Genomic DNA, 16,353 nt, shown 5'->3' on the forward strand with positions numbered 1-16,353 from the left:
CTTTGATCTCAGCTCTCTCTGAACGCTGGTTCTCTGACCTCTGCCCCCTGGCCTCTGCTCTGCTTTCAGGCCACCGAGGAGCACACCAACATCTATGGGCAGGAAGCCAAAGTAAGCATATGGGTCACGCTGAGAGTGACAGATGTCAATGACCACAAGCCCGAGTTTTACAGCTGCAGCCTGCCAGCCTGCACCTTCAGCTCCCAGGAGGCTCAGGTCAACTTCACCGGCTACGTGGACGAGCACGCCTCTACCCGCATCCCCATCGACAACCTCACCATGGTGGTCTACGACCCAGACAAGGCAGGGCACCCAGGCTGGGGCAGGGTGGGTGGGAGTGATGGCAGGAGATCGCTGGGAGAGGGAGGTGGTGAGTGACTGGCAGAGCGGGGTACCATGGTGTACGGTGGGGAGGTGAGCAGTCGGGGACCATGGGGCCAGTCACGAGTGTCGATGAAAACTGGAATTGTTGGGTGACGTTTGGAAATCTTGGGTGATGCTGAGCTGGTGAGTGGTCTTGTGTTGAGGGTGGTGCTAGGTGGTGGGGAACAGAAAGGCAGCACTGAGCGGAGGTTGATCCCAGATGCTGGGTAGTACTGAGTGGCGTGTAATTTTTGGCGGTGTTGAGTAGAGGGTAGTGATGGCGGATGGTGAAGCTGAGAGGTGTTAGGGTCGTACCAGATGCTGGGAGATGTGGGCAGTGTAGAGCACAGAGCAGTCTGAGTGAGTGCTAAGTTGGAGGGTGTTCTTATGTGGAGGCTGATGCTGGGTGGTGGGTGATTTGGGTAGCACTGAAAGGTGAATAACTATGGATGGTGTTTGGTTGTATTTGATGATAATGAGTTGGTGTGAAATGTCGAGTGAAATATTGGGAGGGCGGGTGGGTTGGGTTGGTGGTTGGCGTGGAGTGGAGTGTGGTGTGGAGTGGGGGGTAGGGGGTGCGCTGACGGTGGTGGTGTTCGGGGTTGGTATGGGTGGTGGAGGGCGGTGAGTGGTGGCTAGTAAGGAAGGCTCATAGCAAAGCTTATGAGGGTGAGGGGTGCGTGTCCAGGGTCTGCCTCTGCAGCCCAGACTGGGGCCCACAGTGCCTAGGGAAGATCTTCTGATGAGCCCACATTTACAGGGACTAGTGACCAGCCCACCCTCCTGGGTACCTCTTGCCTCAGTCTTCTGAGTGCCCCCTCTCCAGTGGGCAGGGGGAGCCTGTGGCCAGGGGTTGGGAGGAAGATGCAGGCGTGGGGTCCCTGCTATACAGCTCACCCCTACAGGGCAGCAACGGCACCTTCCTGCTGTCCCTGGGGGGCCCCGATGTCGAAGCCTTCAGCGTCTCCCCTGAGCGGGCGGCAGGCTCAGTGGACGTGCAGGTGCTGGTGAGGACACCGTCGCTGGTGGACTATGAGAAGCAGGCGGTGATGCTGGTGCAGGTGAGAGATGCTCTGGGACGCCAGGGAGAGCAGGCCACGGGGCGCTCCAGTCCCCAGCCTGCTGCCTCTTCCCCTGTCCTCAGGTCGTGGCCACTGACTCGGTCAGCGGGAACTCTTCTGTCGCCTGGGTGACCATCCACCTCCGAGACGTTAATGACCACAGGCCCACGTTTCCCCACAGCTTGTACAACCTCAGTGTCTTAGAGCACAGTGCCAGTGGCACTGTGGTCACCAACAGCATCCACGTGAGTGATGGGGGACAGGGCTGGGCCGGGCTGGGAGAGACAGGGAGACGGGCAGACCTGAGCCGGTGGTCCCACCTGAGTCTCTGTATCATGTGATGTCACTGGGTCCCAGCAAGTGTGCACGCACCTGTGAGTGTGCATGGGTGTGTGTGTCAGGGGGATGTCTAGGTGTGAACCTGAGTGTGTCGGGGCTTCTCCCTTTGCGTCAGGAAGCAGGACAGCCCTGTCCTCATCGATTGCATGGTTGGCAGTGAATGCATGGCTTCCGAACAGTGTCCCATTGTCCGTCTCCCTCCTTTGCAGGCTGTCGACCCAGACACGGGTGAGGGGGGCCGCATCACCTACAGCCTGCTTCCGGGGAATGGGTAAGGTCTTGGGGTGGGCAGGGGGCAGGTGGGCAAGCAGGACCCAGGCCCCCCTCTCTACCTCGCAGTGGGGCTGCGATACCCAGATAAAATATAGGGCACCCAGTTCCATTTCAATTTCCGATACGCGACAAATCTTTTTTTTTTAGTATAAGTAGGTTGCAAACATTCCACGGGACATACTAAAATATTTTTCATTGTGTATCTGAAATTCAAATTTAAGTGGGCCTCCTGTATCTTGACTTGCTCAATCTGGCTGCCCTGCACAGGGCAGACATCTTTGCAGTGGATCCAGACTCAGGGACAGTGACGGTGAGGGCCAGCGAGCTCCTGGACCGGGAGAAGCAGGCCGTGTACTACCTCACGCTGCAGGCCACAGACGGCGGGAACCTGTCGTCCTCCACCATGCTGCATGTTGTCCTGCTGGATGTCAACGACAACCAGCCCGTGGTCAGCGGCTCCTACAGCATCTTCGTCAAGGAGGAGGAGGGCAGCGTCTCTGTGCCCATCCAGGTGCGAGCCGCCCTGGAGCTGGTGGGTGGGACGTGGGGTGGGTGGGGCACACCAAGCCTGGCTCTGTCGTCACACTGGCCTTGAACATGAATCCGGGCTCTGGAGTGTGGCTCTGAGCAAGTCACTCAGTCTCTCTGGGCCTCCATTTCTTTTTTGGAATAGTTCTTCTCGGGAATAGTACTTATGCCCAAGGTCATAATGGATAGAAAGTGCTTGGCACAGAGCAAGCCCTCAAAAACATTTCTCTTTTAAATTCAGGCCCCTGACTCATTCCAAAAAGGATTGAGGTGGCTTAGCTTTAAAAGTGTGATTTAAAAAAATTGGAAGAAATTAGGAAAAAGAGAAAATAAAGTTGACTTCTTTTGTTGTTTTTTGGGGGAGTGTAAGGTAATTAGGTTTATTTATTTAATTTTAGGGGAGATACTGGGGATAGAACACAGGACCTTGTGTATGCTAAGCGTGCGCTCTACAATTTGAGCTATATTATCCCCCTGCCACACAACCAAAGACATTTTTAAAAGTGCACAAAGCTGCAGTTAAGCCTGGAGCCACACAATTTCTAGGAGTGGGCTGAAAACTCAGTTCAGAGCTTCCTCACGGCCAAAGCAAAAAGGGAAATGAGACAGTGGCCAGGTCACAGAGTCTATGAGATAAAAACCCACTATTGGCTCAGGAGGAACCTTGGAGAGAAGCTTCTCCCTGGGCCTTGAGGCTTACAGAAGCTTCTCCATTGAGTCATCTGTAGGAGGAGGTAATTAGTTTTATTTATTTAGACGGAAGTACTGGGGTTTGAACTCAGGACTTGGTGCGTGCTAGTCACATATTTTGCCACTGAGCTACATCCTCCCCTCCACTGAGGCGTCTGTAAGCAGGCCTTGTGGGAAGCAGGAAACCAGGTCCTCAGAATGACGACCACGTGGCCCCTTCCTGGGGCTTGTGGTTTCCAGGGCAAGTTCCCATCCCTGATCTCCTGACAAACTTGTGAGGCAGACGCTCTAATCCCCATTTCATGGAAGGAGAAGACTGAGGCTCAGAGAGGTTGAGTGGCTTTTCTGTGCTTGTACAGCCGGTCAGTAGCAGTGCTGCGGCTGACGCCCCAACCTCCCTGTCCACACACCTGGGCCTTTCTCTGTGCTCCTCAGTGCTTCTCACTCTGGTCTGTGGACTCCTTACAGCAGGAGCATTTCAGATCTGCTGCCGGAACCACGGTGCTCAGCGTGAGCCCTGAGAAGTGCTTGGTGAATTAACCCGCCTGAGTTCAGAGTGCTGAGGGCACAACAGACAGGGTCAGGCTTTTGGAGAAACCATCTCTGGGGCTGCCTACAAAGGATGCATTTCTAAGCAAGCGCCCAACAGATCTGGAACAAAAGAACTGAGGGTGGTGGTGGGCAGGGAGGAAGGGGAATGATTGGGTTCCAAGTCAGACTAGCCCAGCTCTGGACTCAAAGCCACATTTGCTGAGTCCCTACTATGCACCAGGTCCTTTGCTGGGCCCTGGGTCCTCTGAGATGAATCCACCATAATCCCTGTCTCCAAGGAGGGTGGCAGACAGTCATCCAAGGGTGTCACTGGTGATGTACTGAAGGTAGCATAGGGATTATGGAGGCCCAGGGGAGGCACCAACCTGGCCTGTAGTCAGACAGACAAGGTGTAGAGGACATTCAGGGTGAGGCTCAGCATGTGCAAAGGCCAGGTGGCAGGGAAGAGCCTCTTGTACTGTCCTTGCTGGATCACCCCCAAGGCACACAGAGCATGTGTCCAGGAACACACACACACACACACACACTTACATTGGGTGAAGAATTTCAGCTATTTAAAAAATACAGCACTGAAGTAGTCATTTTGGGAAATTCAGAATTTTGTTGGACTTCACATTTATTCTTTTTAAATTTAATTTATTTTATTTTTTGTCTTTTTTTTTTTTAATGGCGGTACTGGGGATTGAACCCAGGACATAGTGCATGCTGAGTATTTGCTCTACCACTGAGCTATTACCCTCCTTGCCCCCACACTTATTTTATATATATATATATATATATTTTTTTTTATTGAAGTGTTATTTATCTATTTTTTTGATGGAGGTACCGGGGATTGAACCCAGGACCTCGTGCATGCTAAGCACGTGCTCTACCACTGAGCTATACCCACCCCCTACACACACTTATTTTTATGTTTGTCTGTTTTAAATTTTGCCTGTCTATATTATACTGTCCCCACGCCCCGATCCCCAGTGGATTATCAGCTCCATGAGGGACTGTCTTTATCATGGCTCTATTTCCAGTACCCAGAACAGGGCCAGGCACATGGCAGGTACTTAGTAAACATTCATGGGATGAATCAATGACCTGAGTGCTTAAGACCACAGAAGCTCTTGCAAACTGTTGGTCTGGCCGTCTTAGATGGGAGACTGAGGCTGGGAGACCGGGCAGCATCCTGATGGCTTCAGGCCCCGTGACTGCCCTCGTGGGCCAGCGCTGGAAGGGGAGGCTAGACTGCAGGGGTGGGGCTGGGGGCTGGGAGCACCTGGTGGCTGACTTCTTGCCCCTGCTCACCTGCACAGGCTCACGATGACGACCAACCAGACACCAACAATAGCCTCCTGCACTTCAGCCTGCTGCCCAGCGCCTACAGCCACAACTTCTCAGTGGACCCCAACCAAGGCATTCTCAGGAACCTGGGGCCCTTGGACCGAGAGGCCATTGACCCCGCCCTGGGGGGCCGCATTGTGCTGACTGTGAATGTGTCTGACTGTGGTGAGCCCGCCCTCTGGACTGAGGTCAACGTCACCATCACTGTGGAGGTAAGGCCTGGCTCAGCTGGGGTTGGGGCCAGGGTGGGCCCTGTGTTGGGAGCAGATGGCCAGCTCCCCCTCCTCCCAACTTGAGTCACACTTCTGCCCTTTGCAGTCTGGGGGGTAAAAGAGTTACGGAGCCAGGCTGATAGGTTAGGATCCCGGCTCACTGGTTGCGTGGCCTTAGGTAATCGCTCAACCTCCCTGTGCTCTCCAGTTCCCCATCTGTAAAATGGGGATGAAAAGAACATAGAATGAGTTCACAAATGAAAAGTGCTTCGAAGAGTGCCTGGCACTCACCTTCCGACCTCCCACCACCATTCAGGGGCAAAGAGAAGGGCCGAGAATCGGCATTTATAGTGCCTCCTGCACACCGGGCCCTGGAGGTAGGGATAGTTAGGTCCATTTTATTGATCAAGAAACTGAGGCACGGGTCACAGAATGGGGTTTTGAATCCAGCCTGTCTGGTTCTAAGGCTGCCACCAGCCCACAGGCACCTTCCTCTACAATGTCCAAGATGTGGTTGGCACCCCCTAGGGTTGTGCTGTACACAGCCTGCACCACCCCACATAGCAGCCCTGTATCCTACTGGGTTGGGATGTGCTGTTTTCCCACAAGGATCCAAGTGAGACCTCAGGGAAAATGGAGAAAGAAGACGAATGAGGACTTGTCAGTTATACTTGGGGTGGAAAGTGGGCTGCGGAGAAGGGAGAAAGCAGAATTGCATTTCCTGAGTGAGCAGGGTCCTCTCACACCCGTGAGCTGGTCCTCACGAAGCCCTGCCAGTAGGGATGGCGACCCCATTTTGCAGATGAAGACACTGAGGCCCAGAGAGGTCAAAGTCGCATGTGAGGAAGAGGTGGGGTCAAACTGAACTCAGAGCTGTGCTCTTAGCCACGCCTGTGAGTTAGGATGACCTTGAGAAGGCAGCCGGCCATGTGCGTGGAGCCAGTGACACCATCCCTGGGAAATCGCCATCAGGAAACACATCTGTTAAAGGGGAGAGGGCTCTGTTTTTAAAGATGTCCGTTCTACCATTATTTAGAAAAAACTGAAGGCAAAAGCAGATGCCTGTGGGCCGCCCTGGGGAAGGCACCCAGTACACACCAGCGTCAGGGGAGGAAGAGGAGGCAGTCGGCCTGATGCTGTGACAGCAGGGACAGCGCTCTGTCCTGCACTCTGTCTGGGCGGGGTGGCCACAGCTGGAGAGGGGTGGCGAGAGCAGAACCCAGCAGGTGTCCAAGGGCAGGACCAAGCATAAGCCCTGGCAGGCGCCCCGAGCTCAGCCCCACGTGAGCACAGAGCGAGTGTCGTGGGGTCAACCGAGGGCAGGAGGGACAGGAGAAAGGAGGGGACTAGGGAAAGCTTGGGCCTTTGTGGGCTCGTAATGATGTTGGTGCCAGCGCCACAAATCTGAGAGATGGGGAGTCGAGCCAGGACGGACTGGGACCCAGGCTGGGATTCAGAACCATCCTTCTGGAAAGCAGCGTCTAAGCTCTGAGTGGGGGTCAGAGAGACAGAGGAAGTGGGGCTCTGGAAGTGTACACCTGACTTCAGAGGTCCCACCATGGGCCTCTGAGCCCCAGGGATGGGACCTGGGCTGGTCCCATCCTCTCGAAGACTGTTTCCTCACCTGTGAACGGGCAGTGCTGTCTGAGGAAAGAGTCTGGGCCTTGGGCCAGGGGAAATATGAACTTCTCAGGGGAGAAGTCTCTGGGGAGGCTGAACCCTGGGGTCTCATGAGTTCCCTGGGCTCAGAGCTGCCTCTGCCTGCAGGACATCAATGACAATCTGCCCGTCTTCAACCAGTCCAGCTACTCTTTCTCGGTGAGGGAGAGGGACGCAGGTAAGCCAGGGTCAGACTATCCGACCCCTTCCAGGGCAGACCGGAAGCCCCCGAGGAGGGTGAGGGCAGAGGATGGCGCCAGTGGCCGGGCCAGGGGTCCCTCCACACTCCGCCCCTCGCCTGCAGGAGTGCTGGTGGGCGTGGTGGAGGCCTGGGATGCAGACCAGACGGAAGCCAACAACCGCATCAGCTTCAGCCTGGCGGGGAGCGGCGCCAACAACTTCATGCTGCGAGGCTCGGTGCTGGGGTCTGGGCGGGCTGAGGGCCACCTCCAGTTGCCCGCGGACGTAAGCCTGGATTATGAGACACAGGCCTCCTTCAACCTGACCGTGAGTGCCGAGAACCCAGACCCCCAGGGGCGTGAAGCCACAGCAAAAGTCCTCGTGACTGTGGAGGACGTGAATGACATGCCGCCCACCCTGGACTCGGCCTCGCTCCGGGGCGTGCACGTGGCTGAGAACGGCTCCCAGCACGGCATAGTGGCTGAGGTGGTGGCCCGGGACGTGGACACCATGTCCCAGGTGGAAGTACAGCTCGTGAACGTCATTTGTACCAAGGCCGGGGTCGACGTGGGCAGCCTGTGCCACGGCTGGTTCTCTGTGCTGGCCAACGGCTCTGTGTTCACCAATCAGAGTGAGGCCATCGACTATGAGACCTGTGACCTGGTCACGCTGGTTGTGCGGGCCTATGACCTCACAACGGACCCCCGCTTCCAGGCCTACAGTGACAACGGTGAGGCGGCCTGGCCTGCAGGGCTCAGCAGGCTGCAACACAGGGGCTGTGGGAAAGAGCTGGAACCTGCAAGGTCTCGGTTCAAATCTTGGCTCCAATCCTTACCAGCTATGCCACTGGGAGAGTCATGACACGTCCCCAAGCTTTCGTTGCCCCATCTGTCAAGTGGAGTTGGCTAGTAGATTGGCAGTGGAGATTAAGTGAGAGTATGTTTGTAAAGCGCTCAGTGCAGTGGTTGGCACACAGTAAGCACTTAATTAATGCTGTTATGCTGTGAGGCAGTGTAAAGGAAAGAGCCAGATGTGCACACACATCCCACTTCTGACATCAAATAGCAGTAATGATCATATTACCACTAGCATTTGTTGAATCCTTACTGCAGCCAAGAGCTATGCCAGGCACCTTGTAAGCCTTTCTTCATTTTACTCCCACACAACCCATGTGGTAGGTGATCCCCTATCCAATTTTAAAGATAAGGAAATTGAGGCACAGAGTCAGCAGTTCAATAATCTAGATTACACAACGAGCAAGTGTCAGAATAATGTTGTGGTCAGGTGGGACGTAACTGGGCTGGGCTCCATCATGGCTCGCTGCTCTTGCTGTGTGACTTTGGACAAGTTGCTCATCCTCTCTGAGGTCTGGCGAGGATACTTCCTCCCACAATGGCCAGAGAAGACTGAGTTAGTATCCCAAGTCAGGAGCAGGGGAGGGGACTAAGCATGAGTGATGCATGGGAGGGAGGCTGCTGAGAGCAAGGCTGAGGACCAGGCTTTCTGGGTCAGGTGTTTGCTTAGAGACCAAGGCCAGCCAACCTTGTCCCCCTAGGAAGCCTCCCCATCACCATTGAGGATGTGAATGACAATGCACCCTACTTTCTGCCTGAGGATAAGACTTTTGGTAAGCAACCAGCCTCTCTCCCCCCATCCACACTGTACTCTGTCAGGACCACCTTTGGGCAACTCCCATAGGTGCTCCTCAGGCCCCAGGTGTGCCCTTAGAAAGGGAGGAAACCTCAGGATTTCAACAGGAGAGGATACCTGAGTCTTCATCCCAGCTCCGTCCCAACTCACATCTGACTCTGGGCCTCAGTTTCCCCATCTGCACAATGGGAGGTGGATGACCTGCTAACTAATGGCTCATGGATAGTTGTAATGGGGGGGGGCTCTGTTGATAGAGAGGTCGGGGGCAGGTTTGGAGGGATAAGCCCTGCGCTGGGTTTGTGTTCAGCACTTGGCCAAGTGCGCCCTGGCCTTGACCCCACTGACCTCTTCCTATCCACACTTGCAGTGATCATCCCAGAACTTGTGATGCCCAACCAGCAGGTGGCTTCTGTCCGGGTAAGAACTTGGCTACAGCCTTTGTCAGTCACATTACCCCAGGAGACCCAGGGCCAAGGCCTTCAGGCCTTTCAGCCACCCCCGCAAATGCTTTAACACTAGAAAGGAAATTTATTGGCTCCAACATATGAAAAAAAAACCCAGAATGGAAACGAACACCTGCCTGATTGATGTGATTAAACTCCATTAATTGTCAGATGTAGTGGTCATAAACATTTCATGACCATGAAAACCACTTGCAGTGGTGTCCTCACTACACCAGAATTCTGGAGTATTACAGAGAAATCAAAGTAACCGCAAATTAAACGAGTTCCTCATATTACAATTTCCAGAGCAAAACTATAAAAATATTTTAATTTCAATAACGTTGGAGGTGGGCATGTTTCTGAGAGGGTGGGGGCCATGCAGGGGGTTGGGGGGTGAGGCCTGGCTGGGTCTCTTACTGAGCTGGGGAGCCACACCTTTCTGGAACTCACTTTTCCTCCTGGACAGGAAGCTCAGTCACCTCTTAGGGTTAAGAGGGGAGTTATATGTGGGTGCCACTCGTGCCATGAAAAGGGCACCCGGGGAACAGGAGATGGATGGGCCTGGCCCTCCCCACTTAGAGCCAGAGTGTGCCCTTGGGCAGGACGGGGTCTCTCTCAGAGCCCCAGTTTCCTCCCATAAAAAGAGGTTAGTAATTCTTCCTCTCAAGTTTCTTTCAAGCCTTAAGCAGTCAGTTTTCCAACCTTCAGCCAACTGCATTCCAATGTCTCGGGTCTGGCCATGGCTTTGAACACTTGTCTTTAAATCGACTCCTTTTTGAAACGTAACCACCAGCTTTGGCCTCCTGAGCAGTGACGTCAGTGGACTCCCAGCTCTGTGTGCTGGCTACACTCTTCTCTAAAAGGCACTAGAATGAATGGAAATGCTTGCGCCCTCTGGCTCAGTCATTCCAGGATCCACTAGGGGAATTTGTACTCAGGTTAGCAAGTGCTGAAACAAGGGATCTAAGGGAAGGTGACTGTACACACTAGGTGCTCAGGAAACTTGAGTGTCCCTGTGCTTGTGTGTGTGTGTATATGTGGCAGTGGGGTGGGGATGGATCAGGGCAGGATTTCCATGCAGGAGGGACTTTGGGCAGTGACTTGTGTTGGGGTGCCAGAGGCAGAGACTTATCCAAACCCTGTTTGTTTAAAGCATTTGGTCAGTGGCCTGGGGTAGGTTGATAGAGTTTATGGGGACCAGCTTCCCAGGCCATCCTAGCCTCAGTTTCCTGCTGGGGCTGGAGGGTTGCCTGGCCTGGCCCCCCAGATGTTGTCCACTCTTGCTCCCAGGCCAGAGACAGTGACTCAGGGAGCAATGCGGCCATCCTGTTTTCCATCCTCCAAGCGGATTTCATCGCTAATGATGGGGCTGTGATCCCTTTCCAAGGCTTCTTCCGGATCCTCACGTCCTCGGAGGCCAACGAGTTCATTGGCAACATTGAGTAACTGCGGGTAGCCCCTGGATGTGGGGGTGGGGAGCCAAGCGGGGCCTCAAGTCAGTGAGTTCCCCCATCCTGGGAGGTGTACAAGCGGGTTCCAAGAGGACTCCAGCTTGGGTTTCAAGACTGAGCTATGCCCTCCTACTTTCCATAGGTTGGTGACCAACCTTGATTCCACTCTCCAAGGCACTTATCAAGTGACAGTCAAGGCCCAGGACAGACCTTCCATGGGTCCTGCCAAGGAAGCCAAAATCACCCTGAATGTGAGTGTCGGGTTCTGTCTCTAGCTCCCAGTGCTCTCTTCAAGCCCCTGGGTCCCTTGTCCCTCACCTTTCCCCATGCCCTCCTCCCACAGCTCTTCACTGTGGACCAGAGTTACCGTGTGAGGCTGCAGTTCTCCATGAGCAGGGAGGAGGTGGGCGCCAACGTGGAGGAGATTAAAGCGTAGGTCTGGGGAGCCAGGGAGGGGCCTGAGAACATGGTCCCTGATAGAAACCTGGATGGAATGTCTCTCAACCCTGTCCCTGATCCACACTTGACCTGTCCCTTTAACCCTGTACCTACATTTCCTTTCTGCATGTCCCCAGAAAGCTGATGGTTGGCTGGGCAGAGATAGGCCTAAATAGAGCTGCCATGTATCGTTGCAAAGGCTGTGCACTGCACAAGGGCACTCTGCTTGCTAAACTGTAAACCCAGTTCCAGAGGAAGGGGCTTCCTTGTCTAATTTGCACAGAGGTGCCACAGGCTTAGGCAGTGGGACTATCCAGAGGATGTGTGCCTCTCACGATTCCTAATTCCACTGGCAGAGCCCTGGCCACAGGCCTGGGCTAAGGCCCCTACCTCAGCCCTCCGTGACACCTGCCCCCTCTGCAGTGCTCTTGCTCAGGCAACCAGGACTACTGTCTACATTGTGAACATTCAGGACATAGACTCCGCAGCTCGGTGAGCACCCACAGGATGGGTGGTTGGGGCGAGGGAAAGGGGATGCTGGGTGGTTCTGGGTGGCTGACTCCACCTCCGCCCCATTCCAGGGCCCGAAGTCGTTCCTACCTTGATGCCTACTTTGTCTTCTCAAACGGGTCGGCCTTGACTCTTGACCAGCTGAGTGTGTGAGTGGGGCTGCGCTTGGGGAGGGCAGGAGGGTGAGCAGCAGGAAACCTGGGGGATGCCAGTGTCCCTTGGGCCTGAGCGGGGCTCTGTGTTCAGGATGATCCGGAATGACCAGGACTCCCTGACGCAGCTGCTGCAGCTGGGGCTGGTGGTGCTGGTAAGTGTCAGCGGCGTGGAGGTAATGGGGGTGCGGTGAGGGGGATATTGACCCCACAGCCTCCCCTCATCACACTCCTTCTTCTCCAGGGCTCCCAGGAGAGCCAGGAGACAGAGCTGCCTGACGTGCTCCGTAATGTCGTCATAGGATTGGGAGTGGCTTTGCTGCTGGTCATCGTGATCATGACCACAGCCCTCATCTGTGCCCGGAAGAGGTACTGCTCCCTTCACCCACCATGTCTCCAACCTCACATCTCCCACTACCCAAGATATCTGGGGGGTAGAAAGAGCTGGGGTTAAGGTGTCAGGTTTATCTGTATTCAATCCCCAGTGACCAGTTGTGACAGCTGGGGCAGGTCACCTCCCCTCTCCAAGCCTCAGTTTCCTCATTTGCAGAATGGGCATGATGCTAGATTCCTCAAAGCACTCAAGGAAGCAATCTTGAGTGCATCTCATACCGAGCAGGGTGTCTGGTATATACTCTGCATTTAATAAATGCTGCATCTTTTCCCCTTTCCAATACATGTGGAGTCAGTAGCCACAACTGGGTTTGATTCTAGGTTTTGCCACTGGCCAGCTGTGTGGCCTTCAGCAAATCATTTCCCTTCTCTGGTTCCTCCTTGTACCTTCCATATGATGGAGCTAACAGTCTCATCTGCCAAGGTTGTTGGGAAGTCACACCCTTTGGGCCTGCACTGAGCACACAGTAGGTGTGCAGGGAAAGTAGTGCCTCCCCCCTCCGGATTCCCCACAGCTACCACCGGAAGCTTCGGGCTATGAAGGCTGCCAAGGAGGCCCGGAAGACAGCAGCAGGGGTGATGCCCGTAGCCTCCGCCATCCCTGGGACTAATGTGTACAACACTGAGCGGTAAGCAGGGCTCAAAGGGTGGGTAAGAGGCCCCATGGGGTGGCTGAGGCCCACGGACACTTGACAGGGCCATCTCTCCAGGGCCAATCCCATGCTGAACCTCTCCACCAAGGACCTGGGCTTTGAGTCTCAGTCTTCCTCCAGTGATTTGGACCACATCAGGTAAGCAGCGCCCCCTGCAGCCAGGCTGGTTGGTGGTTGGTAGTCATGGTGGTCGTAATGGTGATGGTGGCAGTGGAGGTAGTGATGGTGGTGGTGATGATGGCGGTGGTGGTAGAGGCAGTGGTGGTTGTTGGCCAGAGATGGGGAAGACTGGGCCCACCAACTGTCTGAGCTCCATTATCTCCCCTACAGCCTCAACTCTCTGGATAACAACTCTGTGGATCTGGAAAATAACAGTCAGGAAATCAAGGCAAGATGGGGGATGGATTGGTGCCTGGAGCTTCTGAGGGTCCTTCTCTGAAGGGGTGGGGCTCAGGAAAGAGCTCGGGGGACCTGCTGCTGACATGGGTGTGTCTCTGGGAAGCCCCATGGCTTTGGAAGGGGACCCGAACCTTGCTCCTCTACTCATTCACTAAGAGCCTGGTTGGGTGACTTCCTCCCTCTGGTTCTCAGTTCTCTCATTTGTAAATGGGGATCAGAACACCAGGCACACAGGGCTGTTGTGAGGATAAAATAAGAGCAGGTATAAAAACCATCTGGCACAAAGCAAGGGCTCGGGAATCTGGTTCCCTCCCTTTATAGCCTTTATATAAAAGCTGGGGGTGGGGGTGTGTGTGAGGAAGAGATCCGGAGGTGAACGGGATCTAGCCAAAGAGCGAAGTTAGGCTCAAATGAGCAGAAGGACCGTCATTTGTTCAATAGGTTGGTTGGTTCGATGAGATCAAGCGCTTGCATAGCCTGGGCTGCTGACTGGAATCACATGGAATCACATTCTCTTTAGACATGAGGATGCCAGGTCACAGCCCAGAGACTCTGATGAGACAGCCGGGGTGGGCTGGGGCATGAGTGTGTTGCTAAAGCTGCCAGGGTTCTAATGACAACCACCAACTCAGGAGAGTAGATTAGAGAGCCGGGTGCGGGGTGGGGCACCAGAACCAGAAGGAATTACCCTCTCCTTCCCAGTTTGAAAACCACCGTTGGATAGAAGCTCTAAGGCTCACTGAGCTTTAACAGTTCCACGTGTGTGTGTGTGTGTGTGTGTGTGTGTGTGTGTGTGTGTGTGTAGGGGTGGGTATCCCATCCCACTTTGGGTCCTGCCCTCTAGCCAGGCCCTGCCTCCGGGAGGTCCCCAGCCTTCCCTCATGCTTCAGGACTTCTTTTCCCTTGAGGACCCGTTACATGGAAATATTTGGCCCACAAAAGCCTCAAGTAAGTGTAAAAATATCAGAATGCTACCCAGGGACCTGGCTATAACATGGAGGCCTCCAAACGGGTCCCCAAGGATGGGGGTCATGGATGGTGAGCCAGGCTGCCAGGTGGTGCTGGAGGCCTCTGGGTGGACAGCTCATCTCTGGTTGAAGGTAGTTTGGGGCAAAAACTCCAATGAACATGTCTGGGGGAACTGAGGCAGAAGGGAACAGTCTTGTGGGCTGGAACTTATAGCCAGGCAGGTGGCCCCTGGCAGAGGCCAAATCTGTCCCCCAGAGGGGACTGGAGTTGAGAACCTCAGTGGTAGGACTGGATCTGTGGGCGGGGGAGGGTCAGAGAGCTCCAGAGAAGAGTCTGGAGAGGGGGGGGGTCAGGCTGCTGAGAGCCAGGAAAAGAGTCAAGACTGTCCTGCCACGGCAGGGGGTTGTAATGTCTCAGAGAAGCTGCCCGAGGCTCCTGCAGCAGCAGGTGGGCCTTAAGGAGTCGCTGGGTGGGGAACACAGGTGGGGCCTTTTTCCATCAATCCCTCGGTGCCCTGACTCACCTAACACGTCCGGAATGTTTGTGTGGAAGGTCTGAGAGAACAAAGAGCTGATCCAATCCAAACTTTTCAAGCAACCAGGGCCGGGGGAGGGGTGCTGAACTGCCCAAGGTCAGAAAGCTGGCAAGGCCGGGGCCGACCAGAACCCAGGTCTCCTCTCCCCCAGGCCAGGCTGAATTTCCTGGGTCTTACTGTGCTAACAGCTCCCACTGAGAGGGGCCTCTGGCGGCGGCTCTGGGGAGCACGGACAGAATGTTTGGGTCCTCCTGGGGCCCCTCAGATGTTCCACTGTTTACCAGGGACCGGAACAGCCCCAGTCCGGAAAAAGCCCCTGGAGTGCCCCAGGGAGGGTGGAGGGGACATGGGCTCTGCGTTCCTGGGTGACTCTGTGGTGGAGTGGCTGAGCCTGGGGGCCTGGCTGGTCCACAGGAGGGATTCTTGCAAGGAGGTGTGTGTGAGTGTGTGACACGTCACATGGGGACGGGGAAGAGGAAAGGCAGGTGACGAGTGAGTGGGCACCATGATGACCTGAAGGCGGGACCCTGGATGTGACATGTCCCTCTGGGGTAGCAGGACACGCTAAATTCAACCAGGGGTAGCAGTGAGCCATGGACAGGCTTTAGAGCCTTCAAGACCAATGGTCCGAACCCTGTTCTGCCCCTTCCTGGCCTCTGAACCTCAGTTCCCACATCTGTAAAGTGGGGACACGATCCCTCTCTTAGGGGGTCCTGTGGGTATTTCAGGGAACGGGTGGACGGTGTCCAGCATGGTGCTTGCCATGTGGCGCAGGTAGTAGGAACTGTCCTGGACTGGCTCCTTGGCACAGGACACAGGGCCTGGCATTATTCAGGACTGGGCAGAACACCAAAATGCCACCATGTGCGTGGGTGGGGCGAAGGCCAGGGTAGACCCCTCAGGCCCACCCCTTCTCCTGAGCCCATGTGCACCACCAGCAGCCATGGCCACCCGTGGGACAGAGCCAGGAAACTGAGGTCCCAGCCAATGAGCCATCTGGTGGTGGGCTTGAAGGCGTAATCACTCTCCTCAGGACTGCGGAGGTCACCCCATCTTGGCCCGGGCCTCACACCTCCCCTCTCTCCCCACAGAAGGAGACCCCACACAGTCCAACATGGCCAGATCTAGAGCCCCTGAGCAGAGTGCTGTCAGGACGGGAAGCTGACACCCGTGGCCAGCAGGAGGAGCTGGGCTTCACCAACCCTGGCCTGAATACCACAGACCTGTGATGGGGCCCTGCCACAGGGCCCTGGCCAGAGAGCAGCCCCCCCCCCCCCGACTCTTCTGGTCTACCTCGGAAGAGGCCTTGTCACCCCTCCCTTAATGTAGTAATATATCATGTTGCTCTACCTCTGTCTGCTTCTAGCCAATCACAGCTGACAAGAGTTGGGGGAGTATTTTATTACCAATGTATATTGCGACAGTTTGTAGCCAAAAATTGCGGCTGGAGGGGTGGGGACAGGGTTACTGAGTGGTCACAAGAGACTTGTGGGGCTCACAGCACTGGGGGATGAGGGGCTGGAGAGTGTGTCTTTTGGGGACATGAGCTCTCCGTCCTGCCCCCAGTACCCAAG

At 55.2% G+C, this 16,353-nt stretch overlaps 1 protein-coding gene across 1 annotated transcript in view; it reads left to right on the forward strand.

The window, feature by feature from the left end:
* Positions 1–16,128, forward strand: part of CDHR2 (cadherin related family member 2) — a 29,451-nt gene extending 13,323 nt beyond the window's left edge. Inside the window, exons 12-32 of the mRNA XM_010992421.3 lie at positions 70–303; positions 1,269–1,424; positions 1,508–1,669; positions 1,973–2,034; positions 2,304–2,547; positions 5,108–5,347; positions 7,115–7,184; positions 7,311–7,916; positions 8,742–8,813; positions 9,204–9,253; positions 10,570–10,721; positions 10,873–10,981; positions 11,074–11,162; positions 11,592–11,660; positions 11,750–11,827; positions 11,925–11,985; positions 12,075–12,199; positions 12,739–12,852; positions 12,934–13,014; positions 13,207–13,264; positions 15,871–16,128. Of these exons, the coding sequence (XP_010990723.3) occupies positions 70–303; positions 1,269–1,424; positions 1,508–1,669; positions 1,973–2,034; positions 2,304–2,547; positions 5,108–5,347; positions 7,115–7,184; positions 7,311–7,916; positions 8,742–8,813; positions 9,204–9,253; positions 10,570–10,721; positions 10,873–10,981; positions 11,074–11,162; positions 11,592–11,660; positions 11,750–11,827; positions 11,925–11,985; positions 12,075–12,199; positions 12,739–12,852; positions 12,934–13,014; positions 13,207–13,264; positions 15,871–16,008 (2,970 nt within the window). The 3' untranslated portion in view covers positions 16,009–16,128. The remainder of the gene's footprint in view (positions 1–69; positions 304–1,268; positions 1,425–1,507; positions 1,670–1,972; positions 2,035–2,303; positions 2,548–5,107; positions 5,348–7,114; positions 7,185–7,310; positions 7,917–8,741; positions 8,814–9,203; positions 9,254–10,569; positions 10,722–10,872; positions 10,982–11,073; positions 11,163–11,591; positions 11,661–11,749; positions 11,828–11,924; positions 11,986–12,074; positions 12,200–12,738; positions 12,853–12,933; positions 13,015–13,206; positions 13,265–15,870) is intronic.
* The last annotated feature ends 225 nt before the right edge of the window (positions 16,129–16,353 follow it).

This window comes from Camelus dromedarius, chromosome 27 (genome assembly GCF_036321535.1).
Source record: "Camelus dromedarius isolate mCamDro1 chromosome 27, mCamDro1.pat, whole genome shotgun sequence".
Taxonomy (NCBI): domain Eukaryota; kingdom Metazoa; phylum Chordata; class Mammalia; order Artiodactyla; family Camelidae; genus Camelus; species Camelus dromedarius.